This window comes from Talaromyces rugulosus, chromosome VI, assembly GCF_013368755.1.
Source record: "Talaromyces rugulosus chromosome VI, complete sequence".
Lineage (NCBI taxonomy): Eukaryota > Fungi > Ascomycota > Eurotiomycetes > Eurotiales > Trichocomaceae > Talaromyces > Talaromyces rugulosus.
This window is the reverse complement of record NC_049566.1, coordinates 227,318-253,131: the sequence shown is the minus strand read 5'-3', so window position 1 is coordinate 253,131 and position 25,814 is coordinate 227,318. Positions and strand designations below refer to the sequence as shown.

At 46.9% G+C, this 25,814-nt stretch overlaps 8 protein-coding genes across 8 annotated transcripts; 5 read left to right on the top strand and 3 right to left on the bottom strand.

Annotated features, from left to right (window-relative positions):
* Positions 1-2,210: 2,210 nt before the first annotated feature.
* TRUGW13939_10425 (uncharacterized protein) lies at positions 2,211-4,501 on the top strand (the record flags this gene model as incomplete). The annotated part of the gene is made up of 4 exons (XM_035493537.1): positions 2,211-3,257; positions 3,313-3,526; positions 3,588-4,187; positions 4,278-4,501. 4 exons carry the CDS (start codon positions 2,211-2,213, stop codon positions 4,499-4,501), a joined length of 2,085 nt encoding a protein of 694 aa, XP_035349430.1.
* Positions 4,502-5,343: 842 nt separating this feature from the next.
* On the bottom strand, positions 5,344-6,411 carry TRUGW13939_10424 (uncharacterized protein; the record flags this gene model as incomplete). Its single annotated transcript, XM_035493536.1, has 1 exon — positions 5,344-6,411. The coding sequence occupies one exon, from the start codon at positions 6,409-6,411 to the stop codon at positions 5,344-5,346; it is 1,068 nt and encodes a 355-aa protein (XP_035349429.1).
* Positions 6,412-6,786: 375 nt separating this feature from the next.
* TRUGW13939_10423 (uncharacterized protein) lies at positions 6,787-8,663 on the top strand (the record flags this gene model as incomplete). Its single annotated transcript, XM_035493535.1, has 2 exons — positions 6,787-6,866; positions 6,926-8,663. The coding sequence occupies 2 exons, from the start codon at positions 6,787-6,789 to the stop codon at positions 8,661-8,663; spliced, it is 1,818 nt and encodes a 605-aa protein (XP_035349428.1).
* A 110-nt stretch (positions 8,664-8,773) lies between these two features.
* Positions 8,774-10,517, bottom strand: TRUGW13939_10422 (uncharacterized protein; the record flags this gene model as incomplete). The annotated part of the gene is made up of 3 exons (XM_035493534.1): positions 8,774-9,491; positions 9,556-10,036; positions 10,106-10,517. The coding sequence occupies 3 exons, from the start codon at positions 10,515-10,517 to the stop codon at positions 8,774-8,776; spliced, it is 1,611 nt and encodes a 536-aa protein (XP_035349427.1).
* A 781-nt stretch (positions 10,518-11,298) lies between these two features.
* Positions 11,299-12,963, top strand: TRUGW13939_10421 (uncharacterized protein; the record flags this gene model as incomplete). Its single annotated transcript, XM_035493533.1, has 3 exons — positions 11,299-11,451; positions 11,510-12,327; positions 12,396-12,963. 3 exons carry the CDS (start codon positions 11,299-11,301, stop codon positions 12,961-12,963), a joined length of 1,539 nt encoding a protein of 512 aa, XP_035349426.1.
* A 1,150-nt stretch (positions 12,964-14,113) lies between these two features.
* Positions 14,114-16,790, bottom strand: TRUGW13939_10420 (uncharacterized protein; the record flags this gene model as incomplete). Its single annotated transcript, XM_035493532.1, has 2 exons — positions 14,114-16,386; positions 16,460-16,790. The coding sequence occupies 2 exons, from the start codon at positions 16,788-16,790 to the stop codon at positions 14,114-14,116; spliced, it is 2,604 nt and encodes an 867-aa protein (XP_035349425.1).
* Positions 16,791-19,866: 3,076 nt separating this feature from the next.
* TRUGW13939_10419 (uncharacterized protein) lies at positions 19,867-22,221 on the top strand (the record flags this gene model as incomplete). Its single annotated transcript, XM_035493531.1, has 4 exons — positions 19,867-19,954; positions 20,007-20,603; positions 20,871-21,226; positions 21,280-22,221. 4 exons carry the CDS (start codon positions 19,867-19,869, stop codon positions 22,219-22,221), a joined length of 1,983 nt encoding a protein of 660 aa, XP_035349424.1.
* Positions 22,222-23,245: 1,024 nt separating this feature from the next.
* Positions 23,246-25,540, top strand: TRUGW13939_10418 (uncharacterized protein; the record flags this gene model as incomplete). Its single annotated transcript, XM_035493530.1, has 2 exons — positions 23,246-24,538; positions 24,590-25,540. 2 exons carry the CDS (start codon positions 23,246-23,248, stop codon positions 25,538-25,540), a joined length of 2,244 nt encoding a protein of 747 aa, XP_035349423.1.
* Positions 25,541-25,814: the final 274 nt, after the last annotated feature.

Genomic DNA, 25,814 nt, shown 5'->3' with positions numbered 1-25,814 from the left:
CGACAACCAAGGACGGCGATGCTTATCAGTATATACGAGTATTTCTGTTTTATCTGCTCACCAATAACTCAGCAAGGGTTGCTCCAGAAGAGTGACCCATTGCTATGATACGGTTCGTGTTTATCAACATACCTGTTAGAAGCCTAGCTAATGAGTTCTGAGCCTAGAGCAAACAGTATCTTGCATCTTCAACCGGCCCGTTGTAGACGGAGACCTGAGGACAAAGTCTGAAATTCCGAACGACAACCACAAAATCTAATTGGCCGAGTTCATTCGATTTGAATGCGAGGAACAATGGCTTTGAAACCTTGAACAAAGCCTCCGCCATGGAAAATTATAACTTCAAGTGAGTGAGTCCACGAGTTGTGTGTCAAAACGCACCAACTGGGTGCCCCTCACCGTCTGATGGTTGAAGCGATTCCTTCTTCCAATGCACATCGAGTTGGATATCTTCCCATCCAATTCCTTGCTTATATGTATATTCTCGCGTCTCCATTTTCATGTATTGTTGTGTCGGACGTAAATTGGCGTAAAGATAACCTAGGATTGCTCCCATGGCCTCGTTCAGCACTTATTATTGACAGTAATTCGATCGATTCACTGCAAAACTAGAAACATGCCCATATTTATGTCTCGCGCACTGAAAATGCTTTCTAGATGTCGGCTCTCGTGATCATTGAAATTCGGGAAATCTCGCAATATCCCACCGATCAGGCATAGCGCGATACTAGTCATTGTCGTCGCAACATATGAACATTGAACTTAACAAACGAGAAAACATTGTTGGAATGCTTTTTACGTGTGCTAGTAATGGTGAATATCAATTGGAGTCGAAGGTCGCATCGCATCAATCACAAGATATGTTAGCATTAAGCCGATAGCATGTTAAGTATAGTGCATGTCAACTGGTGGGATATGTAAAAGGCGAAACAACCAGTTGACATTTGGACGACTCACTGGTTTGGAACCTTCAAATGTTGATGGGAATATTATAAATAAGTTGGCACACTTTGGCCAGCAAATGTGCATTATGTGATGTTATTTCGGATGATTAGGGTCGGTTTGTTTGAAACCTGCCCACGTCCTCTCCGACTGGGCCGGACTAGGAGAGCGCCTTTTGGCCGCCACAGTGCCATCATCCTTCTTCCGTATGAATAATTATTCAATGTTATGATCAAGATTGATTCAGGGGCATCGCGACCATCTAGAGACCGCGTCACCGTGGGCGCGACCCACTGTCTTAGCCGTGTCCTTGTAGTATTTTTAGATAGCAAGAAAACTAGTGCCGATGGTGCACCTTGAGCTTGTGAGGCTATTTATCTTTTATTGAATGCTTTCTATAGGTCTTCGAATGCTGTCTGGGTTTAGCCTGAATCCGTGGACGAGGTTTTACTTGCTCACAAAAAGCGCCGCCATGCACATCCCGAAACAACTGTTTCCAAACACACTGGTCTCGTGTACGCTGTACAAAGCACTACACAGCACTAACAAAGCTCGTCTCAATGCCATCATTTCGCGTGGCGATGGCGAGCCATTAGGTGGGTTTGTCTGCCACGGCTGACTGGCCCAGCACTGTAGCGCTGGCTGACTGTTGTAGTAGGGATTTGCAGCGGAGAAAGCGAGCTGTCATCATCCTGCACCCACATGATTTCATCATCTCCTCTTCTGCGTATAAATCATATATTTAGCTCCGGTCTGTGCGAGGCCGGAGACGCCGCTAACAGGACGCAAATTTCCATTCATTGGGCCAGCGCGGCTCGGATATGCACTGTACGTTGAAGCTTATACAGTGTGCCCCAGCCAACACAGCAGCTGATCAGACTCCTCACATCATTGCTCGACCTCAGCCGACTGCCCAGTCTGCTTTCTGCTAGCCACCCGCCGTACTACGGCCCTTTTAGTCGCGTCCCAGCCCGGCCGCTGGTGGCATGCGTAATGCCAAACTCCCCACAGTGTGGAATGCATGCGCCAGCACTGTTGTCATTCGCCCACCGACGCGCCGGCTGCTCGGCTGCTGACAATGTATGTCTACTATCCAGCAGAAATTATGGGGTAAGATGAAAGAGATTAGCACCGCCAATGCTACTGCAAATGGTAAGATTATCGGAGGGGAAGCTCCAAGGACGGGAAAAGAGCTTTAAGACCGAGTAGCTCCCCATCCCACCAAGACGACAAAAAAAAAGCAGCTCTACTGTTTACTCTGATCCGCCATGGGAGCTTTCCACTTGGCCTCTGCGCTTGCGATTGCAGCCCTGCCAGCTCTCTCCTCCGCAGGCACAGTGAGCCTGCCCTCCTATCCTCTCGCGGTCAAAAGCCCGTATTTGTCGACATGGCTGCCCGGAAACCAGACAACAGATGTCGCCTCTGGCCAGCCTGAATTTTGGGCTGGCCAGGCCGTCAGCTGGCCGATTCTTGCCCGGGTTGCGGGCACGACATATACATTGTTTGGCGCCCCCCAGGGCGTTTCTGGCGCAACAGCGGCCACTACTATAGGCGTCAGCTTCACCTCGACGCATACACTTTTTACTCTTACTGCTGGTGCAGCCAATATCACCCTGGACTTCTTTTCGCCCGTGTATCCGGGACCAGAGCATTACGCAAAGCAGTCACTGCCTTACTCGTACCTCACGGTTGCCGCCTCGGTCGATGATGCAACTGATATCCAAATTCTCAGTGGTATCGACTACACGTGGACTGCTCAGGGCGGTGCCGCGCAGTTGAATTACACAACGACCGACACGGCTGGATTTTTCTGGTTCTACAACCCAGATCAGGATTATTTCACGGAGGATTCAGATATGGCGACTTATGGATCTGTTGTCTACGGAACAACATCGGGAGATGACGTTACATATTCCTGTAACTCAGCTGATACCATCTATAATACATTCAGGACCACTGGGGCCTTGGCTGATATTGGCGACTGCAAGGGAAACCAATTTGCTGCGTTGACCAAAGACCTGGGCACTGTGACGCAAGGCAATGTCACCTTTGCTGTGGGATTCCAACGCGATTTGGCCATCAACTACGTCGGAAATGCACAAACTGGGTACCACCGTTCTAATGCAGATTGGAATCTCATTCCAGGCGCCATTGAGGCATTCTTGGCTGATTATGAAAATGCGCTTATCGCATCGGGTCCCTTCGACCACGCCATTCGGTCTAGGTCTGAAAACGTATCTAGCGACTGGGGAAGCCAGTACGCGGACATAATTGAAGCTAGTGTTCGGCAAACATTTGCTAGCTTTGAAATCACAGTAATTTCTCCCTCAAAAACGAATATGCTCCATGGGTGTAGCTAATCCGAAGTAGGTGCCGCTGGACGATCCCACGGCCTCACCACAAATGTTCCTCAAGGAAATCTCCAGCGATGGAAATATTCAAACAGTGGACGTAATGTATCAAACCTGGCCAGTTTTTGTTAGTTTGAACCCGGAGTATTTGAAACTCTACCTAGAGCCTGTGTTAGCCTACTCCGCAACCGGAGACTGGCCTCACCCATGGGTCATTCACGACCTCGGTACACGTAAGCTGAGACCTTTGATCCTTTTCGTCTTATATGTGTTCTCCTAACTATAATTTCACAGATTATCCGAATGCCACTGGTCATGCCGATGGCATCGCGGAGCAGATGCCTCTTTTTGAATGCTCTTCTCTATTGATCCTTCTGCAAGCATACCAGAAGTATACAAATGACACTTCTTTCGCAGCCAAGTACACTTCTCTTCTCGTTGGCTGGGCCGATTATCTAAACGAGAACTCGCTGTACCCAGCCAGCCAGCTCATAAGTGTGGATGCTATTCCGGCGCAAGCCAACCAAACCGGCCTTGCCATTCAATCTGCCATTGGTCTCCAAGCAGCCAGTATCATACTGGGTAACTCTACATACTCAGATACAGCCAAATCGATTGCCACAACTCTTTATGAAGATGCACTGGGTCTCGACGGTGACACATTAGAGGAGAGCACTCATTTTACTTATTATTACGGAGCTGCTGATACTTGGAATGTTCTCTTCCCCTCGTATTCCGACGTCCTGCTCGAGCTAGAGACATTCAACTCCTCTGCTTGGTCTCTTCAATCCGAGTGGTACAGCCAACAAATTCAGACTGGTGGCCTACCATTTGCTGGTCCCGCAAATTATTCCGCCTACGGAACGGACATTAATTGGGGTCTTTCCGACTGGAGTACGTATTTATCTTTTATTTCTCTCTTATCCACGAGTTCATTTGTAGGGCAATTATCTCCAAGGAATGATTTTGTTAACGAACAGCTAGACCTTCTTGTTGCTGCTACATCGTCCGCAGATGTCCAAACAGTTATTATCAACACAACCCACACTTTCTTGACTAACGGACTCAACACCATTCCGTTCGGAACGAAATACTACGTCGAGGGTGACGAAGTTGGTGTTTGGATCGGAAATAAGGCACGTCCCACTGTGGGGACAAATTTTGCGTTGTTGGCTCTGGATCAAGGGTACTGGGGATCTTCATACTAGCAAGTCTCCCCCACCCTTCCCTAACTTAGACGCTCTTATATTTAATGTTTCTCTCTTTTTTTAATTTCAACATCCAATGATCTAAGTTGGTCTCGGCCTTGCTGGACCTCCTGTACATAAATCAGTCTATTGTTCACCCTTAGATAGCATGCTATCATGGAAGAACTAATAATCCTCTCAGTGACTTCAAATCCTGTCAGGGTATTCAGTCCGAACTGCAATACTTTGAACCCACACATTTTGATCTATTAAAATGAAACCTGGCAAAGATATGCCTTCAGTATTATCGCCATATTGTCAAGACCTTCTCGAGCTGTACCGATGCCAACTGGACCCTCTTAGTTTTAGCATGGTATTGATATGCTTCCATAAATTCAAGACTAATCCCAAGGTAATGCTGACTGAGCTGACGTTCGTTGGAAAGAAAAGAAATCACGAGGAAATAGAGGTATACTAATGTATTTCAGTGCCCAAAAAAAAAAAAAAAACCTGCAAGTGGCCGCCGACTTGTTTATTGGTTAATATACGCTCGGTCATGCTGCTTAATTGTGAGGGCAATGTAGACAGAACAACAAAAACCTGACAGGCCATTACTACATGTATATGATTTAAATAGTAGTGGATGTTTGATCAAAGGTTTACACACTATAGATGAAAGTATTCAGCAAAGTCAAATTTCACCAATCTAATAACTACAAATAGGCTAGTGTTCTTGGAGTTTCACATCAGCTGGTACTAGTGGTTGGATTATCATTCATTTCGTTAATTGAAAGGCAAATGAACCGGGGGGGAATGATAACATCATAAGGTTGAGGTCCACTTTGTATCAACGAAATAACTCTCTACCAGGAGAAACTATCTTTCACCAGGTCCTCGCTTATCGCCCATAATTCGTCCGCCTTGCCTTTTTCAAGGGCATAAGGTGGTGCAATTTCAGAGGGTTGGCAATCGCTAAGGAACTGCCCTTGTCCGTCGCCGTTGACCTTCCCCAATTCAGGGTCCAAAGCAGCCACCAACGCTGTACTGGCCCCTTGTTCCAAGGTCTTCCAACTAACATTCATTTTTTCTCTCCACTCCTCAGTCTTTTTGAGCCACTCTTGATCGGTAGTCCTATGAAGCTCTGTTTTTATCTCTCCGGGATGTAAAGCAATGCTAGTCACACCGTACTTCCTATGAAGTCTCTCGTTCAAAGCAACCGAGTAAAGGATATTGGCAGTTTTACTCTGCCCGTATGCGCCCATTGGGATGTATGACATAGTCTCGTCAACAACGACAGCTGCTGCTTTCATCAAATCGAGATTCGGCTTTTCACCCTCTGGTAGTTCTAAAGTTGGCTTTTCCCAGTTCAAGTCGCTGGCGCGTAATGGTGAGGCCACGGTGGCCATACTGCTGACATTTATGACACGCGCTGCGCCTGGGCTTGAGTTTGCTGCAGATGCAATGATCTTCGACATGATCAAGTTCGTAAAGAGGAAATGACCAATGTGGTTGGTGGCCAGATGTAGTTCAATACCATCTTCGCTGAGGGTTCGATTAGGAATATTCATGACCCCAGCATTGTTTATCACCACATCTATTGCCGGAGTGTCCTCCCAGGACAGAAGCTCGGCCGCCGCCGCTCGAACGGACTTCTGAGAACCGAGGTCCAGTACGAGCGGACGAAAATCAACTGCCAGGTATGTATTACCAAGGGCATCTGCGCACTCTTGAAGCTTGTCATGGGAGCGTCCGGCAAGAATGAGACGGCGTGGGGACTGAGTGGCCAGTGCTACGGCGGTAGCATACCCAACGCCTAACTTGTTCACTCCTGTGATGAGGAAAGTACGGCCTTTGACAGAGGCAGGGAATGCTGCTGCAACGTCGCTGGCATCTGTACTTTGGCCAAAATCCGTACGAGTAGTTGGAGCCATGATGATGATGATCAAGTAGGGGTTTGAGGAAAGACAAAAGACAGGTGCTTTTGAGGATTCAAGCTGGGATTATTATAATGAGAAGACATAAAGCAGGCGACAGAGGGGGTTCTTATACCCATCCCAGAGCCAGCATCAAAAGAGGATCTAGGGTTTAGGGCTTGATTCTCGACCCGGACTTACCGGGACTAAGCCTGCGTGGCTGGCGAATCGCAAGCCATAGAGTCCGACACAGCCAGTGGGCATCAAGTTCCATTGACCTCGATTGCGGCCCGGCATCCTGCTGCAACTTCAGCTTTGTTGATATCTTGACTCTGCATCTGATTGTTTTGTCTTCCTCTCTTCGACCTACGGTCTACGGTAAACACAGCGGTTATGCCTCGGTCTCAAAAAAACCCGACGGGATCATCGGGCAGAAGCGGCCCCAAAGTGAAATCCGGATGCCGCACTTGCAAGTAAAGCAGATTGACTTACACTGGAGATAAATCCACAGTATGACTAATCTTTTCCTTAGAATCCGCAAAGTGAAATGTGATGAAGGAAAGCCTTCCTGCTATCGATGCAGCTCTAGCAGTCGTGTATGCGACGGCTACGGGGTCTGGGGAGGAGATGGCCATCTTCCGTCTCGCAATGCTACTCAAACGGGCGTCAAATTAGCAATTTCTCGTAACAAGACCAGGCCTAGAAATGAAAAGTATGCCAATTCCAAATTTGGGCAATCGGAGTCGCAATTTTGTGATTTTCCCTTGGGTTGTACTGGCGCCGACATGAAAATGGATAATGCAAGCCTTTCTACAACCGGCCAATGGGAAATTGGACCGGTGCCTATGTCGCTTGTTGAATTCCCTGCAGCTGCACATGAGCGTGGAGTTTTCTTCTGGTTCCAGCAATACACAGTCAACAAAATCCCGGGGCTGTTTTCTTTCAAATTTTGGAGCTCCTTGCTCCCTCGGGCGTGTTACAGCGAGCCTGCTATCCTGCATGCCGTCCTCGCACTAACTTCGGCCCACAAATATGAACAGTTGGAGACCACTTCTTCTCTTTCCACTGACGAGAAATTCACATTGGAAGCCTATGGCAAGGCTATTCATTGCCTGAGAACAGACTTCGGCCTCAAGAGCAATACTTCCTTGAAAGTAATATTGATTGCGTGCATTGTGTTCGTATGTCTGGAAATAGTTCAGCAACATCATGCCACTGCAATAACACATTTGGCCAATGGCCTTAGACTCATTGAGCAGTTAGAGAGGTCTTTGGCGGCAGAGGCCCAGCCACTCTTTGATCACCATGAACCGGAAGGGCTGATTTTTCAAATGTTCCTCAGGCTTAAATTACAGGTCAACATGCTTGGGTACTGTTATGACTTTTCAAGTTATATCAACAACAGTCTCTCTGCATATAGAATCCCAGGTCGATTTTTGTCCATGCTCGAAGCGAGAAAATACATGGATATACTTATATCTCGGGCTTTTGAACTCGAATACCTTTTCCAAAAAGCATGTTTCCGAGAAAGGGCCGAGAGAGGGTTGAAAGATAACCAAATTTCTCTTCGCTCGGATCTCGACTTGTGGCTCCAAGCATTTATTAGTTCATTCCTACAGGACAAGGCAGCATCCAATAATTGGAACAAGGTCGCCTATAACATCTTGCGAATGTACCATGACATGGCATATGTCATGGCTGAGACGTGTCTTTCTGCTCATCAGGAAATGCTATTCGATTATCAAGTGGAGCGGTTTCTATCCATACTGACATACGCAATTAACACAATCACAATTTCAGCGGGGTTACAAGAACCAATTCTGCCCGAAGCAACGGCGAAAATGCAGAAATCGATTGTTGACATTGGATGGATCCCGGTTCTTTATTACACAGCAACAAGATGCCGCGTCGCGAGAATTAGACTTCATGCGATTAGAATTCTCGAATTGACATCTCACAGAGAAGGGATGTGGGATGCCAGGGTGGCGGCTCAAGTTGCACAGGAGGTGATGCGCATTGAAGAAGCCCAAGACCCGTATCAGAGCTGTCTTGGTGACACCTTCACACTAGAAATGATACCAAAGCGAAAGGAATTAAAGACACCGACACTTGGTGCATCACAGAGAGTGTCGAATATCCAAGTGATACCCCCCGATGAACCATGGGGAATGATTGGGTTTATGTGCCGCAAAAAGCACAATAACAGTAACTGGGAGGTAATATGGAAAGAGAATGATCCAATAAGTGGAATGTGGTTGGATGTAGTATAAATACATCTCAATTTATAGAATTCCTCCCTTCTTCTTGTGGTTCCCTGTTATAATCCCCCACATGCAGAAATAGACCACAAGCTCATCGATCACCTATTATACAATCTATTCTATATCAAAAGCCAGTCTTGTCCCAAACGGCCCATGTTAAATATCCACTGGGATGATGATGGTGTCGACGATTGGCTTTGTTGATCTTTCTCTTGCCAGTATGTATTGAGAATTTCAGCCCCGTTGATTACGTTGAAGCACAGGGTAAGACGCCAAAACCTCTCCAAACACTGCGCTAAAAATTGTCTCTGGGTTTTCCACTGGCACTCAAGTCCGGCAACGAAAATTGGCCACAGAATGCACTTGAACAGCGTATCATCATTTTGCAACGAGCCAATAGCCATAATTAATTCGCAAACTAGCTCAGTCTGCGAAGACTCTTTGCCGGTACGAGCATCCAGGACACGACGACCATATATCAAAGCCCCAAGCTTGTATGAAGACGCTAGTGAGCAAAGATTTGTTATTTCTTGCTGTGACGGCACTTGTCGGCGTGGTAGCGCCGTGGCCCATTCGTAACAGTCAAAACTTTCGATAGACTCCACAACGCCGGTAATGTTTTGTATTTGTCGACGGACGTCGCAGTCATTTATGTTTTTGGAATCAGCGATAGCGTCTCGTTGTGTCGAAAGATTTTGTATCGCATCCAACAAGTAAACTGGGCAGCCGAGAAACGATCGTTCGACGACATCTTTGGGCTGTAGCTCCGGTTGTTGCAAGCCAGAAAATTGTGTCAATAATTTAGGACGCACAAAGGTCCCGCCAAGAATCCCGATGCTATTCACCAGCAATGTTAAAGAAATTTACTTTGTCGGGGTGAGATGCACAGGTCAACACTTACAGGTAAATTTGACTACTGATAAAATCTCTTATTTCTTGCACGGTTTGTCCTGGGCCATAAGCTACGCTGCTAGGCAACTCGAACAGCGATTTGTTACAAGTAATCAAGCTCTTTGCTCCTTCTAGATGGACGTTCCATCGATCACTCCCGGATTCAAGAAGATCCAGAAATATTAATAGGAATATGCTAGCCAGAGTTGTGTCGTGTTTTATTGAAGTTGCGTGCTCAACTGAGGATGTAAGTCCTTGGATAGCCTTATACTTGTAAGAAAGTGCATCTCGGTTTGCATTGACGGGTACAGGCAGTATGATGCTGGTATCCTGTTGATGGAACGAATAACCCGTGTTCGCATGGTGACGAGCAGCTAAAGTTAGTACTGCATTCATAAGCACAGAATCTTGTAACGCGAGAGGTATCAAATTTCTCATCGGATTGCTGTCACTGTCCTGGACGATGAAAAGTTTGCATATCCGATCATTATCTAAACCCGATTATTTCAGCTTGGTGCTTCTTGAATGCCGTAAACAATATATTTTGAAATAGAACTTACAGTAATCCAAGTAGTATCTTGAAGTTTTGTCTAGATGTGTAATGGCCTGGTCTGACAAACTCCGGGGTGACGCGATAACGAGGCTATTTGCGGTATCATCAACAGTCCGTACGTCTGTAGTTGACGATTCCTGGTGCAGCCCGGGGACATATTGATTGATAGATGCCAACTCCTCTGTCGCGACCTGCACATCTCCTGCCTCCGCTAGGAGCTTAGCAGGCATGTGCTTCGACTGCGCCGACGGCCTCAGGACCGAGTCGTGGAACTTGCTACGAAGGGTCACGCCTTTTACCCATCGCAGAGGGCGTTGCTGGAAACACTCGAACCCGGACTTTTCACATTTCGCGCAAGGGGTTCCGCTTTGATCGCAGTGGATGCGACGGCGCCGACATGTATAACATGGATCATTCATTCCGTACATGTATGTCCCTTTACGAGAAAGGATGGTGTCTATGTTGTTGGGTGGGATGCTTCTGTAGTCAATCCCCTGTAGGCGACGGCATTGGTTCCATGTCGGCTATATCGCAATATACGGAAGCATTCAAAGAGACGCCATCCAGTTGAAGCGTGTTTGTTGCCTCGCGCAAATGTTGGAAGAGTTGGTTGTTTGCGGCCGGGAAAATCATGACGCCGGCGGGGGATTCCGGGGCCTTTTGCGCGTCATGTGATTGCCACGCTGTCATTCGCCAGTGTGGTATAGTTAGTTGATAGTAATAATAGAGCCTGCGCAAGTTTGTACTGGAAAATTGGCAGGGTGAGCGTCTCAGACGTCTGACAAAGGAAAATTGCCATTTATATGCCAGATCAGATTACTAAAAACACCAAAGCGCTAGTAACGTAGCTACACAGTACTGTCCTTCGCCATCAACCCGAAATTTTACCACTTGAGGCCGAAAAGGGAAGTTCGCGGGAGAAACTACATTTCGGCTGTGTCCAATAATATATTGTAATCCCGTGCTGACCCACGGGAAAAAAAAGTAGTGATTGGCTAGGGCCAGCGTAGATGGGGCATGACGCCTCTGGGACCTGGAGGCTTTACTGTTCATTGCCTGTATTCGTCGAAGCTCCTAGATTGTTACTAATGACTTTTGCGTGGCCATGGAGACTTTAAAATGAGTACCCTGTACCTGCGATTCTGTTTCTGCCATTTCCAACATTTTTAACAAACTCTGGCTAGCTGTTGAACAACGGCCATGTGTGAAAGACAAGAACAAGAAGACCCTGGGGTAGAAGCTTCAGAGAGCCATCGACTTGAGCAGCTAGGTCGAGAAAGACCAAAATGCTTTGCGACATGGTATTCTGAACTGGGGTTTTGCTTCTCGGTAGTCATGTCTCAGATTCTATCGGTAAGTCGAATGCTGTTGTCCATAGAAAACGAATGCTGACTAGTATTCAAATAATAAGGAATATTACATTTCCGGCTTCAATGTTTTACTACCGACATTGATTGTTGATCTACAGCTTCCCGAAACCTCGTCCATTTGGCCATCCACTGCTTTGTCTCTGGCTGTCACCTCAACCCTCTTGATATTCGGACGTCTTGCCGATATGTTCGGAGCCTACACTTTATACGTGACTGGATTTGCGTGGTTAACTGTTACCTCACTGGTGCTCGGCTTCTCTCAGTCCTGGCTGATGCTGGTCATCTTCCGAGCACTTCAAGGCCTCGCTCTCGGGGCTTATTTGCCTTCGGGTGTCATGTTGCTTGGGAGTATATATCGACCTGGCCCGCGAAAGAATATAGTATTTAGTGTCTATGGCGCGTGTGCGGCATTGGGATTCTATGCCGGAATTTTCTTCTCAGGACTCTGCGGCCAGTTTCTAGGTTGGCAATGGTATTTCTATATCGGAGCTATTCTTTCTGCGATCACCTTTATTTCTTCTCTGGTTTCGATTCCGAGCGACTACGCAAAGACACGCAAACTTGGACGACGAATGGACTGGTTGGGGGCTATTTTTTTGGTGCCTGGTTTGGTATTATGCTCCTTCGCCATTGCGTATAGCGCGCAAGCACCACACCAATGGAAGACCCCGTACATACCTGTTTGTCTTGTACTAGGGATTATTCTACTAGGAGTGGCCGTTTATATAGAAGGGTGGATTGCAGATGCCCCGCTTTTGCCCTCGAAATTATTCGCTATCAAGTCTATGAAGCCCTTGCTTTTGTCTCTCATCTTTCTATACGGCTGTTTGGGGGTTTTCCTGCTATATGCAGCTCTTTAGTGAGTTGTCCCAAACCACACCCACCACGCTCTATGGTGTTTGACAGCTGACTGACGAAAAACGATAGCATGGAAAACATTATGGGTGCGAATCCCTTGCAGGTAGTGGCCTGGACCACCCCCATGGCCGCTGGCGGCATTATTATCTCGGTCGTTGGTGGCTTAGTTCTTCACAAGATTTCTGGAACACTGTTGATGGTGATGTCATGCTTGGGGTTCATGATCTCCGGCCTTTTGTTTGCAGTTATCCCTATAGGGGGCAACTACTGGGCGTTTGTCTTCCCAGCAATGATCGGGGCTACAATAGGGATTGACATCAGCTTCAACGTGACGAACATCTTTATCACAACAAACATTTCGACCAAAGAGCAAGGCGCTGCCGGTGCGCTTATTAACAGTACTTTGCACTTGGGTATTACAATCATGCTAGGGTTTGCCGATATTATTCAAACCAATACGCTACACAACGGACTTTCTTCAAGCTACAAGGCAGTATTTTGGTTCCAGTTGGGCCTCTCTGGCTTTGCGTTGGTAATAATGGTACTGTTTGTCAAGATTGACCGAGCCAAGAGTGACTTGACGCTGGATGAAAGGGTGGCACAAAGAGCCCTCGAAGATTCAAGTCACAATTTGTAACCTATTATGTGGTGTTGCCAACACAAAAGAACCAGGTAAAGGGGTGGCCGAACAAATACAGAAATCAAGCAATTTCTTTACTCACGTCAATGGCCCAAGGATTGTCGCCCCAGCAAGAACGTCTCTCATCTCGATTATCGGTACTGCGAACTCAAGAGACCGATGGCAAGATTGAAACAAATACTATAGACACCGTGTGCCGTGGCAACGAAAGTGGTGTGCGTGAGGAAGAAATGGTTCTCGCTCGCCTTCCCTTTCTATCTTCATTGTCCTGAGAAATAAGTATACACCTCTATCACTAATGGGCGAGTACGACGAACAAGTACCAAGGCGCGCTGGCTATTGACTGTCGTTGCAACTCCTTATCCTGAAAATACCCAGCACACCTCACGAGGTAGCAGTCTCGTGCTTCGAATTCACTCAAGTAAAGCTACTTTTCGAATGGGCGCCCGTCGAAGAATCTTATTAACCAGAGCCAAGTGCTACAATGGCTCTGACAGAGAGAAGGACAAACTTGAGAGAAGTATTGTTTGATGGACCAATGGGGATCCCTGCACTGGCGGCATTACCCAGCCGAATCCAAGCATCGCCAAAAGGGATACAGTCATTATAGAAAACAATTGATCAACCGCCACCCCCTCAGAGGATTACAACCAAAAGATGAAAAGGCCGCACAGAGGATGTCATTACTGGGGGGCAATCTAATGATTCCATTTGCCTCCCTACTTTGGAGGAACTTGGATAAGGCGACGGGGACTTTGTAATCACAGCCGAGGCACTTCTGCATGATGTTTCTGAGCTTGTCTGGACTGTGATGGGCGATGAGGAAACTATAAGGCAAAAAAGATAAGGAAGGGAAGTAACTATTGAGACGTCAGGCTAGTACATTAACTCCCGCGTGAGGCTCGATGAGGAATACGACGTTCTTGTGGATGCGATCCAAACAAACAAAGAATGTCGACAGCTGCACCAACAAACTAGAGGTTTCTTGCACGGTTAATTTATTTAATATATAGAAATAATAGAGAACTTCATCTTGAATCAGAGGTGTAGCAAGCACCTATAACATATAGCCTTCAAGTCTATGATTGACGTCAAGCGCGGTGGAACATATGTACAAAATTAAGTATCGACAAACCAACTCACATTGTTACTCAAGCACCAAAGTTCCATTAAGTTGAATGTCGAGCACGCTTTTACCAACCATAACGGTGTAGTTTCCCCGTGTGAGCACCCACTGCTGTTGGACCGTATCCCAGGTACTCAGATCGCGACGTCGGAGTTGAAAGGAGGCGGTGGTACTCTCTCCAGGCTGAATCAATTGCTTGTCAAAGCCTCTCAGAGCCTTTGGCAGACCACTGTTAGGGATACCAACGTACAGCTGAGCGACTTCGGCCGCAGCCACGCCACCGGTGTTGGTTACCGTAGCTTCGACAGTAACAATCACATCGTACAAAGAGGCTAGTCCACCCTCGGGAGAGACACGGTCCGGTGCGAGAGCATCCGGTGGCAAAGACGAAGTGTCTGCGGTGCTATTCTTCGCCACATTCAAGTCTGAATATGTGAAATTCGAGTACGTCAGCCCGTATCCAAACGCGAAGCGCGGCGTAACGTCGGCTTGGATAAAATATTTGTAGTCGATGTTCAAGCCCTCGGTGAAGTTGGACTGTGAGTAGAAGAAGTGGTCCGAGTTGGGGAGTGTTGGGTTTAAAAGAGTACCATAGTCTTCCTCACTCTTGGCCACAGTGTATGGCAGTCTTCCTGATGGTGATTGACGTCCATACAAAACCTCCGTTAAGGAGTTTCCGCTTTCTTGTCCTGGGAGATGAGCGAAGATCACCGCCGTCACGTTTTCATGTTCGATCCATCGGTCAACGAGACGTATACCAGCATTATGGATGACAACTATAGTGTTGTTACACTTGGATGCGACGTTCAATATCAGTGTGTCACTGTAATTATCGGCAAGGGTACTTCGGTCCCAGGACTCCGAAGATAAGGCGTTGATAAATACTAGACACGCGTCGGTTTCGTTGACCTGCGGATTAAACGAGGAAAAGTCGTGGTAGAGGATAGTATTATCCTGAGCAGCCTGCTGCAAAAGTGCATCATAAGGGGAGGTTGAATTAGCAGGGGTAATAGCGCCAGAGCCGCCTCCAGTCTTCGCCGTCCCATTGAGGGCCACATCAGGGCCATAGTTGCCATCCGCAACCAATGCGCCCATGTAAAACAGCATGTCAATGCCAGAGAATGACTTGCCGTTTGTGTACTCGGGGGCATTCGCAAGGCCGAATCCGTAGAGTGTCGAGTCACTCGCGGACGTGTTCATGCCACCGTCAGCATCATAGCCAAATACCGACAATGACTTTAGTTTGTTCAACGGCAATGCGTTGTTTGTGTTTTTGACCAGGACATGGCCTTCGACAGCACCCTGAAACAGGATCGATTCGGATGCCGGATCACGGGCGTCGACCGAGGCGTAGTTACTCATACCAGGATTGTCAAATTGCGCAAATCGGTACCACGAGGAGAGAATGCGTGTGGCCATGTCATCAAGACGAGTGGCATTGACTGATCCATTTGAGACAGCTGTACTGAGCTGGAAGAGGCCCCAATAACGAGAGCTGGGCATCGCCATGTCGAGTCCTGAATTTGCACTTGCGGTGCCAGTATGTTGACCGTACCAGTCGCTCACCACAAATCCCTGAAATCCTAGTTCGGTCTTCAGATACCCATTCAAGACTTTGCTATTTTGGCAAGCGTAGCTGTTGTTGATTCTGTTGTAACTACACATGACAGATCCGACGCCTGCTTTGACAGCATCGTACCACGGCCACAGGTAGAGCTCGTGCATGGTCCTATCGTCCAAATTCGATGAGACCGACTGGTTAAACAGACCAATGAAGCCTGCTAAGAAAGGCATCCGGTTCGTTTCCTGCTCGTAGGCAATGATATGCTTGGCACAAGCAATCACCGACTCCTGGATTCCTGCAACCGTGGGACCAGTCAGTTCGCCTGCGAGATACGGGTCATTCGAGAAACCTTCCCAGTTGCGACCGCCCTTGGCCACTCTTCCCACGGGGCCTATGACAGGGCCAAGCAAGACGTTGATCCCCTTGGACTTGAACTCCCGTCCTACATGTTGTGCCCGCTCAAGGGCCAAACTCCTGTTCCAGGATGCCCCGATGTGTAGCTGGGCAGGGTAGCCGTTAACAAGCTCGCCGCTGCGCACGCCGCTCTCGGCGTCATTCAAGCAAATCCCCGGAAATCCCAGTCTTGACACTGACCCCGTGAAGCCCGAGCACCCCTTTGCGTCCAACGCACCATACAGAATGCCGGCTTTTTCGTCGGTGGTCATATTTGCTACGACCGCGCGAGCCTGCTTGTACGCACTTTCCCATTCTCCCAACCCGGCACCATCGGCTAATCACAAAAAAGTCAGTTTTGTTTTTGTCTTATTTCTCAAATTAACTCGCTAAAGGATATAGCAGCTTACGTGTCGGATAAACCGGGGGCGATCCGCCGTAAGAATAAAACAGCTCTGGATCAACCAGCTTCAGAAATTGTTCCTCGGCTTGTGCGGTGGCCTTTGCTATCACGGCTCCCAGGGTGTCGATTGAGCCGAATAGATACTGAAAGACACTTGTTATGCCATTGGAAGATGTAGGAGAGTTACTTTTGGCTGCAGCCAGGGCAGAGGTAGCTTCTGACAGCACCGACTGTGTCGCTGTAGCTGTGACAGGTGACGAGATTGAGGAAGATTGTGCAGCGCTGGCGATGGCCAGTTGGCCAATCGCCAGAGGAATATATGTCAGTAGAAGCTGCATGTTATTTCTCCACTTCCTCGCAATAGACGAACCACCCAGCAGACGATCGATGCTGAACCGGCGCCCATCAATCTCTAATTTTTCTTGACAGTACAGTCGGTGTCGCGCGTGGGGGGCATTATTGAATGAAGGAGCATTTAGAATAAAAACAAGAATAGATAAAGTCCGGCGCAGGCCCCTGCGCAATAGTTCGGGTTGTTCGTTTAAGGCGATTGGTCATGTATAAAATAATGGGGCCTATAGCTCGAACTATCAGGCGAACATGGGGCAAGGTCAAAACGATCCGCGAGTAGACTGCCTAGAAAAGAAACCTACGCAAGAGCCGAGGCTAAATCGGACACGGAGTCATTGTTGTTGATCTGTTCTGGGTAACATTTCACTTTAAGATATGATCGATTTCCCGGGATTTACACGACTCTACGCCCATTACACGTACGTGTATCCTTCCCGACCCACCCAGGTGCAATGACAACGCAAGAATATAGAATCATGTGCCACAGACAAACGAATGACCTCAACATCGGGGAATGACTCTTTCTTGTATCTAGCGGCCGGCTAGTATGGATCCATTATTATTTTCCCGCCATGGCACACGCAACACTACGTACCCCTGGATGCAAGCTTATCCCAATTCATAAAATAGTCCGATCAATCCGCTGCCTAGTCAACACTGAGGATCTCGTGACTGGGGATATACCCCGCCTGCCCATTGACCCTCCGCAGGAAAACTTTTGCGGGCATTTCAATACAAGCCACAATTTAAATATGACCTCATTGCTAAAAAAAAATCTATAACAAAATTATCATTTTTTTTGCTCCTGCTCCGGACAAAAGGAGATACAACGGAATGGTTTTTTTTATCAACTTCCCCTTGACGATATGCCCGATGGTGAGTTCTTACCACATCTAGGAGTTGTTGTCGTAGCTTGGCAGATAGCTGGTACCGCCAGGAATTGCCACGAGTGGCGAGCAATGCACCAGGGAGGGCGGTAACCAAGGCCTGCACAAAGTCAGTGTGTTGATTAGTTTGAACCGAGAAACGGATACTGACATTACCTTGTGGGAATGCCTGATCGATTGTCATTTTGATCATGGTATCAGTGTTAGTTATGAAAGTGGGAAGATGATAGGCATTATCGCCTCGCGGTATCAATAAACAGAACTTGCCTTTTATATCAACTATCTTCTGGGCCAATTCTGCAACACTGGCACTAGGGTCTAAAGTTAAGCCAACGCTTCTTGCCTCTGTTGATTTCTTGTCAGAGGGACTGTGAGGCCGCACAAAAGGTCCTCATAAACGTGCTGCGTGGTCGCAGTCCTCATTAAGCCACTCAAGCTCCAAGGCTCGGACCTTAACCAACTGCTCCTAGAAAAAAAGAAAACCATTTATTAATTTAATAAATAAGCTTTTAATATTATAACCTTACATCATAGTACTTTAGTCTTCACTAAAGCTTCTACATTCTTCAATCATGGCTCTTTTCATTCTCAGCATTCTTAGTTCTCATTGTCTTGCTCTCAGTTGTCATTATTATGATAGTATCTTCCAGATTAGTAATCCTATCAAGAATAGAAAGAATCTCATGGTTTTAGGCTTATTAAACAGTGAAAAAAAAATCCTTTCTTAGCCTCTTAAACAATTTTTTACCAATCTCATTATTAGTCAGTTCACTGACATACAAGAACTACTTAGTTGCGTAAATCTCTTCTATCTATTAAGGATAGACTTATTTACATTCGATTAGAAATTACACCAATTAAGAAACAGCCAGGACTTACACTAAAGTGTTTTATTTCGAAAATAGCTACTTGAAATAGTTCGGCCTTTGTTTCGAAGGTAGCATTCTGTCTATTGTGCACTTTGTTTCGAAAGCCATGTGTAATCTGTTGTATATTATTGACAACTGCCCAAAAAAACTGAAATTATGGTTTATCCTCAGGCGCCAACATACATTGACTACGAGAATCGAAAATGCCGCCCAGAAATCGCTAGCAGGAGACGGAGGCAGGGTTTGTGAACGAGCTAGGAGCTCTGTAAGCATGTGTGGGTTTGGTTAATGCTGGCTGCAAGCACGATATAAAATCGACAGCGACATAGAAATGATCAGCGATCAGAGCGTAGATGCAAGCCAGTCAGTCGACGGATCAGGCCTTGCAGAAGAAGATGTGGGAAGAAGATTTTCCCCCAACTGAAGCAGGAGCCTATATTACATGTACAATAATCCTAATACGATACAGTACTGCGCCAATCACCGAAACCGAAAACATCACTATCAATATTGATGGAACTTCCGACTTGGAAATTCTATCTGGCGGCGAGTTTGTTAGTAACTACCCGCATAATATTTTCATTACTACACAAACAGGTAATCTATCTGAAAGCGGAAGTTTCACAGTTAATATGCCGGGCTGGGCAGTTGCTGTCTTGGCTGTTTCGTAATGAGACCCCTGTGCCGGATTCGTGGATTTACTACACAAGAGACTGCATATGTAGATTGACCCCCATCCAATGGAATGGAAACCTAAATTTTTTTGCGAGTGCTACGTACGAAGTCATTCGCCATTTTATCGAGCAAAAATAGCAATAAATGTTCATTTATCCTTTGTGTATTCAACGACGACTGCCAACACCTTCCGCGGATCGAGCCAGTCCATCATCAGATAGTGTTTTTATTCACACTCACTTGTCGGTTAATTCCTCTGGTCACCAGATGATTTTCAGCTTGTATTATACATATAGTGTAACATGGCCGTTGACTGCGGGAGAATAATTCCACCAACCCGGATTTGTTGTTGTCGGAATGTCGCTCTAAATCATATATTATCCTCGGAGGGGAAAAAAGATAGTAATCGATCATTGCGTTCGTGGATTAAATAAATGAATCATGTGTCATTGTAGCGCTTTGTAAACTAGTCGGTCTATTGTTTTCACGAGAAATACTTAGAGTAGCGATAAGTATATCTTGGAGGTTCTCCGTATCAAATGAAACACGGTTTCATTGAGTTTAAAGATTAAGACCAAACGTATAAAAGTAGTAAACATACCATGAAGTGTCAATTGCTACTATTTTTCGCCATGGAGGTGACCATTGTCGCTTCGGCAACGATCTATTTGGCTGGCGATTCTACCATGGCACCAGGCGGCGGTGGTACCGAGACACAAGGTACGTATGACACCGAAAGAATACCTACTTGTTTCTCACAGGCATTTTTTAGGATGGGGCGAATATCTCGGACAGGACGTATCTCTAACCGTCTCGAACCAAGCTATCGCCGGGAGGAGTGCGCGGTCATATACCCGCGAAGGTCGTTTCGACGGCATTGCAGCCCTCGTCCAGGAAGGCGACTACGTCGTCATTGAGTTCGGACACAACGATGGCGGATCGCTCACTCCCACAGACAATGGTCGAACCGATTGCTCGGGAACCGGATCCGAGACATGCGAGACGACGTATGATGGAGTGGAGGAAACAGTACTTACGTTCCCTGCATACTTGGAGAACGCTAGTGCCAGTTTCATAGCGAAAGGAGCCAATGTCATCATCTCTAGCCAGACGCCAAATAACCCGTGGGAAACAGGAACGTTTGAGTACTCGCCCTCGCGATTCGTCGAGTATGCACAAATAGCAGCCGAGGCAGCCGGTGTTGAGTATGTCGACCATGGGGCATACACTGCCAATATTTTCGAGCAACTTGGAAATGCCACCGTGAATTCCTACTATCCGATTGACCATACTCATACCAGCCCGACTGGTGCAGACGTTGTTGAGCAGGCATTTCTTAAGGGTATTGTGTGCGGTGGGTTGAGTCTGAGTAGCTATATAAATTCTACTGATATTGCTGGCGACTGTTTCTGAGCATTGCTGGTGTTCGCCAACTAGTCAAGAGGGTCTGGCTATTGTACGTAGGGGTTATTTGATAACTTGGTTCTACATTTTGGTCTTTCATTTTGATTTCAAGCGTTTAAGGCTTGCGAATGAAATTCAATCTCGCTGATCCTTACCCGAGGGTATCGAGGACATGAAACTCCTCGGCTGCGAATCGTTCCCCGCCTCCCCGCTGTCTAGGTTTTTTGCGTAGACGTTGGCATTACTATTAACATTATATCCTACAAAAAAATGGGTTTATTTTCCACCGCATCAAAAACAGCTGTAATCGGCCTGGTCTTTGCCATCGCCTTGCCACCGTTTTTTCACCAGGCCAAGGTTATTGGGGTGCTGAGGACACCGTCCAGCACCCTGATCGCACCGGAGAATTTTGTTGTAATTTCCGACACAACATATTGCGAAGATATTCATTATTATAGCCAAGCTCATGTTCTTTTTGCGGCATGTGAGGACAACAATTCTACCCGATATGAATGGTTTCCTCCCTTGGCCATATTCGACCACCCGGAGGCTATTGGGCAAGGGTCCATTCATGTGATCGACCCCAAAGTGAGATAATGTTGTGTAAATTGTCATTTTTGTCATCAGACTAAAGGAGGCAGAGCATGATATCGAGACGTCTTGAGTTCGATTATTTTCATGAGCCTTTTGTGACCCACGGCATCGATGTGATCGCAGATCCTAGTGCAGAAGATGCTGTATTCATCTTTGCAGTGAATCATCTCCCAAACCCCGAATATCGACCGGGAGAGTCTGCTCCAAAAGCCCGTTCACAAATAGAAATATTTCATCATCACCTCGGTTCTCAATCAGTAAGACATGTCCGCTCCGTCTTGCACAAGCTGATCACAACACCGAATGATATTCATGCCGTTAGCCCCACGGCCTTCTACATAACCAATGATCACTTTTATAGACAGGGTATTCTCCGGGACATGGAGGACGCGATTCCAGCTGCAGGATGGTCTGATACAACATACGTACAACTTTCAACTCTGGATACCAATACCTCTGACGAAGGGGTTTTGGCTTCCATAGCATTTACCGGATTACACAATAATAATGGGCTTGGGCATGGACCTAGAATTTCCTCAACCGATGAAGAATTTCTCATCACAAGTGCGTGTTCAGGTGTATTTCATCGCTTGGCCGCGCCTCCTGGCGAGCAGCACAAATTGAACCTTATTGAATCGATCCATATGCCGTCAAACCTTGACAATCCTTCCTACCTGCTTGACCCATATGGTACCACAGAAAAAGACATAAGTGGCTATATCCTTCCTGGGTTAACAAAAGGCTTGGCTTTTCAAAGAACGCACAAGGAAAAAAGCGTCGTGCACCCGGGTGCCATCTGGTACATACCGAAAAGCAGCGAAGGAAACTGGGAAATCAGGCTGTTGTTTGAAGATGATGGATCCAAAATCTCTGCCATAACATCAGCTGTGGCCGTACCTATTGAGCCCGAGGGCGAAACTAGAAGCGCGTGGCTTTTCGTCACGGGGGTCATGGCTGACAATGTCATAGCCGTGAAAGTAGAGCTTTGATTGTCAGGTAGACCCTTTGTGTTTAAAGACACAAGAATAGCTTAAATCTCCTTTGGGTAAATATGCCAGAGTTTCTCAATATCAGGTCTCGCCGATTTACTTGTTGTTTCTCATGGGCCAGAAAGTGTCCATGTCTTTGCCAGGTTACTATTACTATTTTAGTGAAATGGCGAATGCGGTTGGCCTTTCCCCATATATCACCTCTTGCCACAGAGAAATCGGTCTTGAAATGTTTCATGTGTTTCTTCTTTGATTACACTGATGCCACGTTTCGGATATTTCATAGTAGTAGTAATCTGTTTTACTTGATGAAACCAAGCTTAATACAAATTGAGTGCTCCAAGGGGTCGATCCTTGTAAAGGTGCAAAAGGATTGATCTCTTATGTCTAAACCCTACTTTCCTATTTACACAAATCTAGAATGCCGCTTAATTCTTCCTCTAGGCGTAAAAACTATGACCCACTTTTCGAATTTTGATGGGGTGCGCAGTTGGTTTCTGCCACCCGCCCGAGCTACCCGTCCCCCCGACTAATCAGATATATTATGTAAAGGACCCACTTTGGAGCATCTCAAGTGTACAATAATACGAGAAGCATCAGTTTTGATCACACTTCAAAAATATCTCGTCAATGCTAGCGCCACATTCGCGCCATCGTCCAGCTTCACATTTGTCGCCGCTGAAGGGATAACAAGTAAGCCCATAGCTTCTAGGGTATAATAAGGCGTGCATAGCGTTTACCTCGGTACGTCTTATATCCGGGGGGAGCCGTCAAGTGCTTTCTTGGCCCTCAGTGACCGACGCGGGAAGTCGCTAATAATAGGATGTGGGCTGACACGGGTTCCAGAAACCACATCTATATACATGTAGCCAGAATCAACTGCTGCCTCCTACTTGAATTTTATGTACACCAATCGCAGCTGGCATGCGGGCCCATGGGATTGACACCCAGCCAAGAACTTGACCAAGAACACCAAACTGATAGGAGTTTCGGAATAAGTGTCTGGCTGCGCTAACACACAAAGATGTTCCACACATTCAGCGCAGTCAAAGCGGACGCGTCGCTGACAGGCTCCGCGTCAACTCGCCGAAAGCATGGCTCTGTTCGCGCATGCGACGAGTGTCGCCGTCGTAAGATTCGATGTGATGGCCAGCGCCCATGTGAATCCTGCCAATGGTACCAGAGAATCGATTTATGCCGGTATCAGGATCCGCATGTCCAGGACAGGCAGACTGCTAGCGCATATGAGCGCATTGTTCACAAACTGTTTCCCAACCGCAGTGCATCTGATTTCAGTGCTCTGGCTGACCGTTCGCCCCTGGAACTGTTTGACTTGGCTAGACAAAGCCTCTCGGGTGATAATACCATTACATCCAGGGCGATATCACCACCCCCGGATCCCCAGACTCCTCCCCGCTCTGTGGCAAGTGGAGACCTGGAGACGCTCCAGATGATGCCCGAGCAAGGGTCCAACGATCAGAGGGACATCAATGACAACAATCAGGATATGACCACCAACTTCTCTGACGACGTCAATGCTTTGGCCTTGTCATCCAAACCGCCTTCGTCCTACCTCGGGGCCTCGTCGATTGCGGCTATCCTCAAAGTTATCACATGGCTCCAGCCTCGATTATGCAAAAAGATTGACTGTTCCGAACTCTGTGACCCAATGCAGTACTCTTCTCCGGTACGTGAGGTGCTAATAAAAGCCCGAAATGACCATCCGGGTGTGTTAACGGAGCAAACACATTATATTCAATCTGACGAAAAGTACCTCATCGACGCATTTTTCCTTTACTTTCACCCTCATATCCCAATAGTTGATGAGACAATGTTCCACGAGACCTTTCTGAAACGCCAAAGATCCGACTCGCGCTGGATATCGCTGCTCAACATTGTGCTGGCGCTTGGCAGCATTGCTGTCACTCCGGCAGACAACAAAGCTCATTATGTTTATTTCCTGAAATCTAAAAGCCACCTTGACCTAACGGCTCTTGGTTCACCGCACGTTGAAACAGTCCAGACCCTGGGCTTAATGGGTGGCCAATATCTACACTATATCAGCCAGCCTAATCTGGCTTACTCATTGATGGGGGCAGCGTTACGCATGGCCACATCATTGGGTCTACACAAGGAGTTCGCCAATCATGACAATAAAGAGTCAAATAGTGATCTGCATTTAAATAATATCCGCCGACAAGTGTGGTGGTCTCTCATTTGCCTGGACACATGGGGTACTGAAACGCTGGGTCGTCCAAGCTTGGGTCGCTGGTCAGCAGGAATCACGGCAAAGTTACCTCATTGTAGTGTTGGAAATGTATTCCAATTCACTTTCTCCTTTTACAAATAGCGCTAACTGTCGAGTTAGGATCAGTTCTTTGCCATTCTTACGCTTATAGAGAACGTACGGTACTGCCGCATCACTACCCAAATCCACGAGGCCATGGCAATTGTTCCACTCCTTGCATACAGCGAGATTAAAGCCCTAGACAGGAAACTGGTAGAATGGTTTGAAAATCTTCCGCCTTTGCTTAAAGATTTTGAATCATGTCCTGAACCACTGGAGATGACCCGCACCGTTTTGCGCTGGCGATACACTGTGCAGCGAATGCATCTCTATAGACCGGCTTTATTGAGCTACGCAATGCGACGTATACCTTATGCGGCATTGCGAACCGAGGAATGCAGCGCAATTGATACATGTATGAAACTAGCCATCCAAGGCATTCGCGACATGGGCGCGTCTTTTAGTGTCGGCTCCAGTCAAATTCTTGGCTGGCCTGGTGTCTGGATGATTTTCCAAGCAGTGATGGTTCCTCTCCTGACCTTGTGCATCGACGATCAAACCAACCCCTATTCTACCACAGAGAGTCATAGTAGCATCGAAATTGCAATTGCGGCGCTGGTCCGAATGCAAGCATGGAGCCCTACTGGTTCAAGAACTTTGAACTTTGTGTGTTCGATTTATGATGGCTGTATTCACAATGCAACAGGAAAAAATACACCTAGGGCTGAAATCCCTGCTGGAACTCAAGGATCATCCATCCCAATGCAAAATAGCGCTGAGCCCTCTGGATTCACTCCCACTCAATCAACCTTTGACTTGAGCCTCATGAGGTTCCCACCTAATTTTGTTGGTATTGAGGATAATTTTGGGGATGAAGCAATGTGGGACTTCATCACCTGGAGTGATGACCGACTAGCCCAGAGTTTGATGCAGCTTGATGCACAGATGTATTCTGACCAAGTCACTCTTGATAATGGTATCTCGCCTCAAGACCATGGCGAGGGCGACGCAACTTCTGGACAATTCTGTTGAGTAATCTACTCATTAATTTACGTTGCGTTGAATTGGTATTCTATTCAGAAATAATACATTCTTTCTTGTAGATATACTTATCTTGGAGACAAGAGGAATATGTACACTATCGAGTCAGTACTTAATTTTCGTGCGAGACACTAGGATACGCTCTGATTTTCCCTTCCCTGGGCCAAACTTCCGGGATGGTCTAAATATTAAAAACCATGGATTAAAAGTTATGTGGAGCAAAACAAAGGATCAATTCGCAGTATGTAACACGGTATACCCTTCA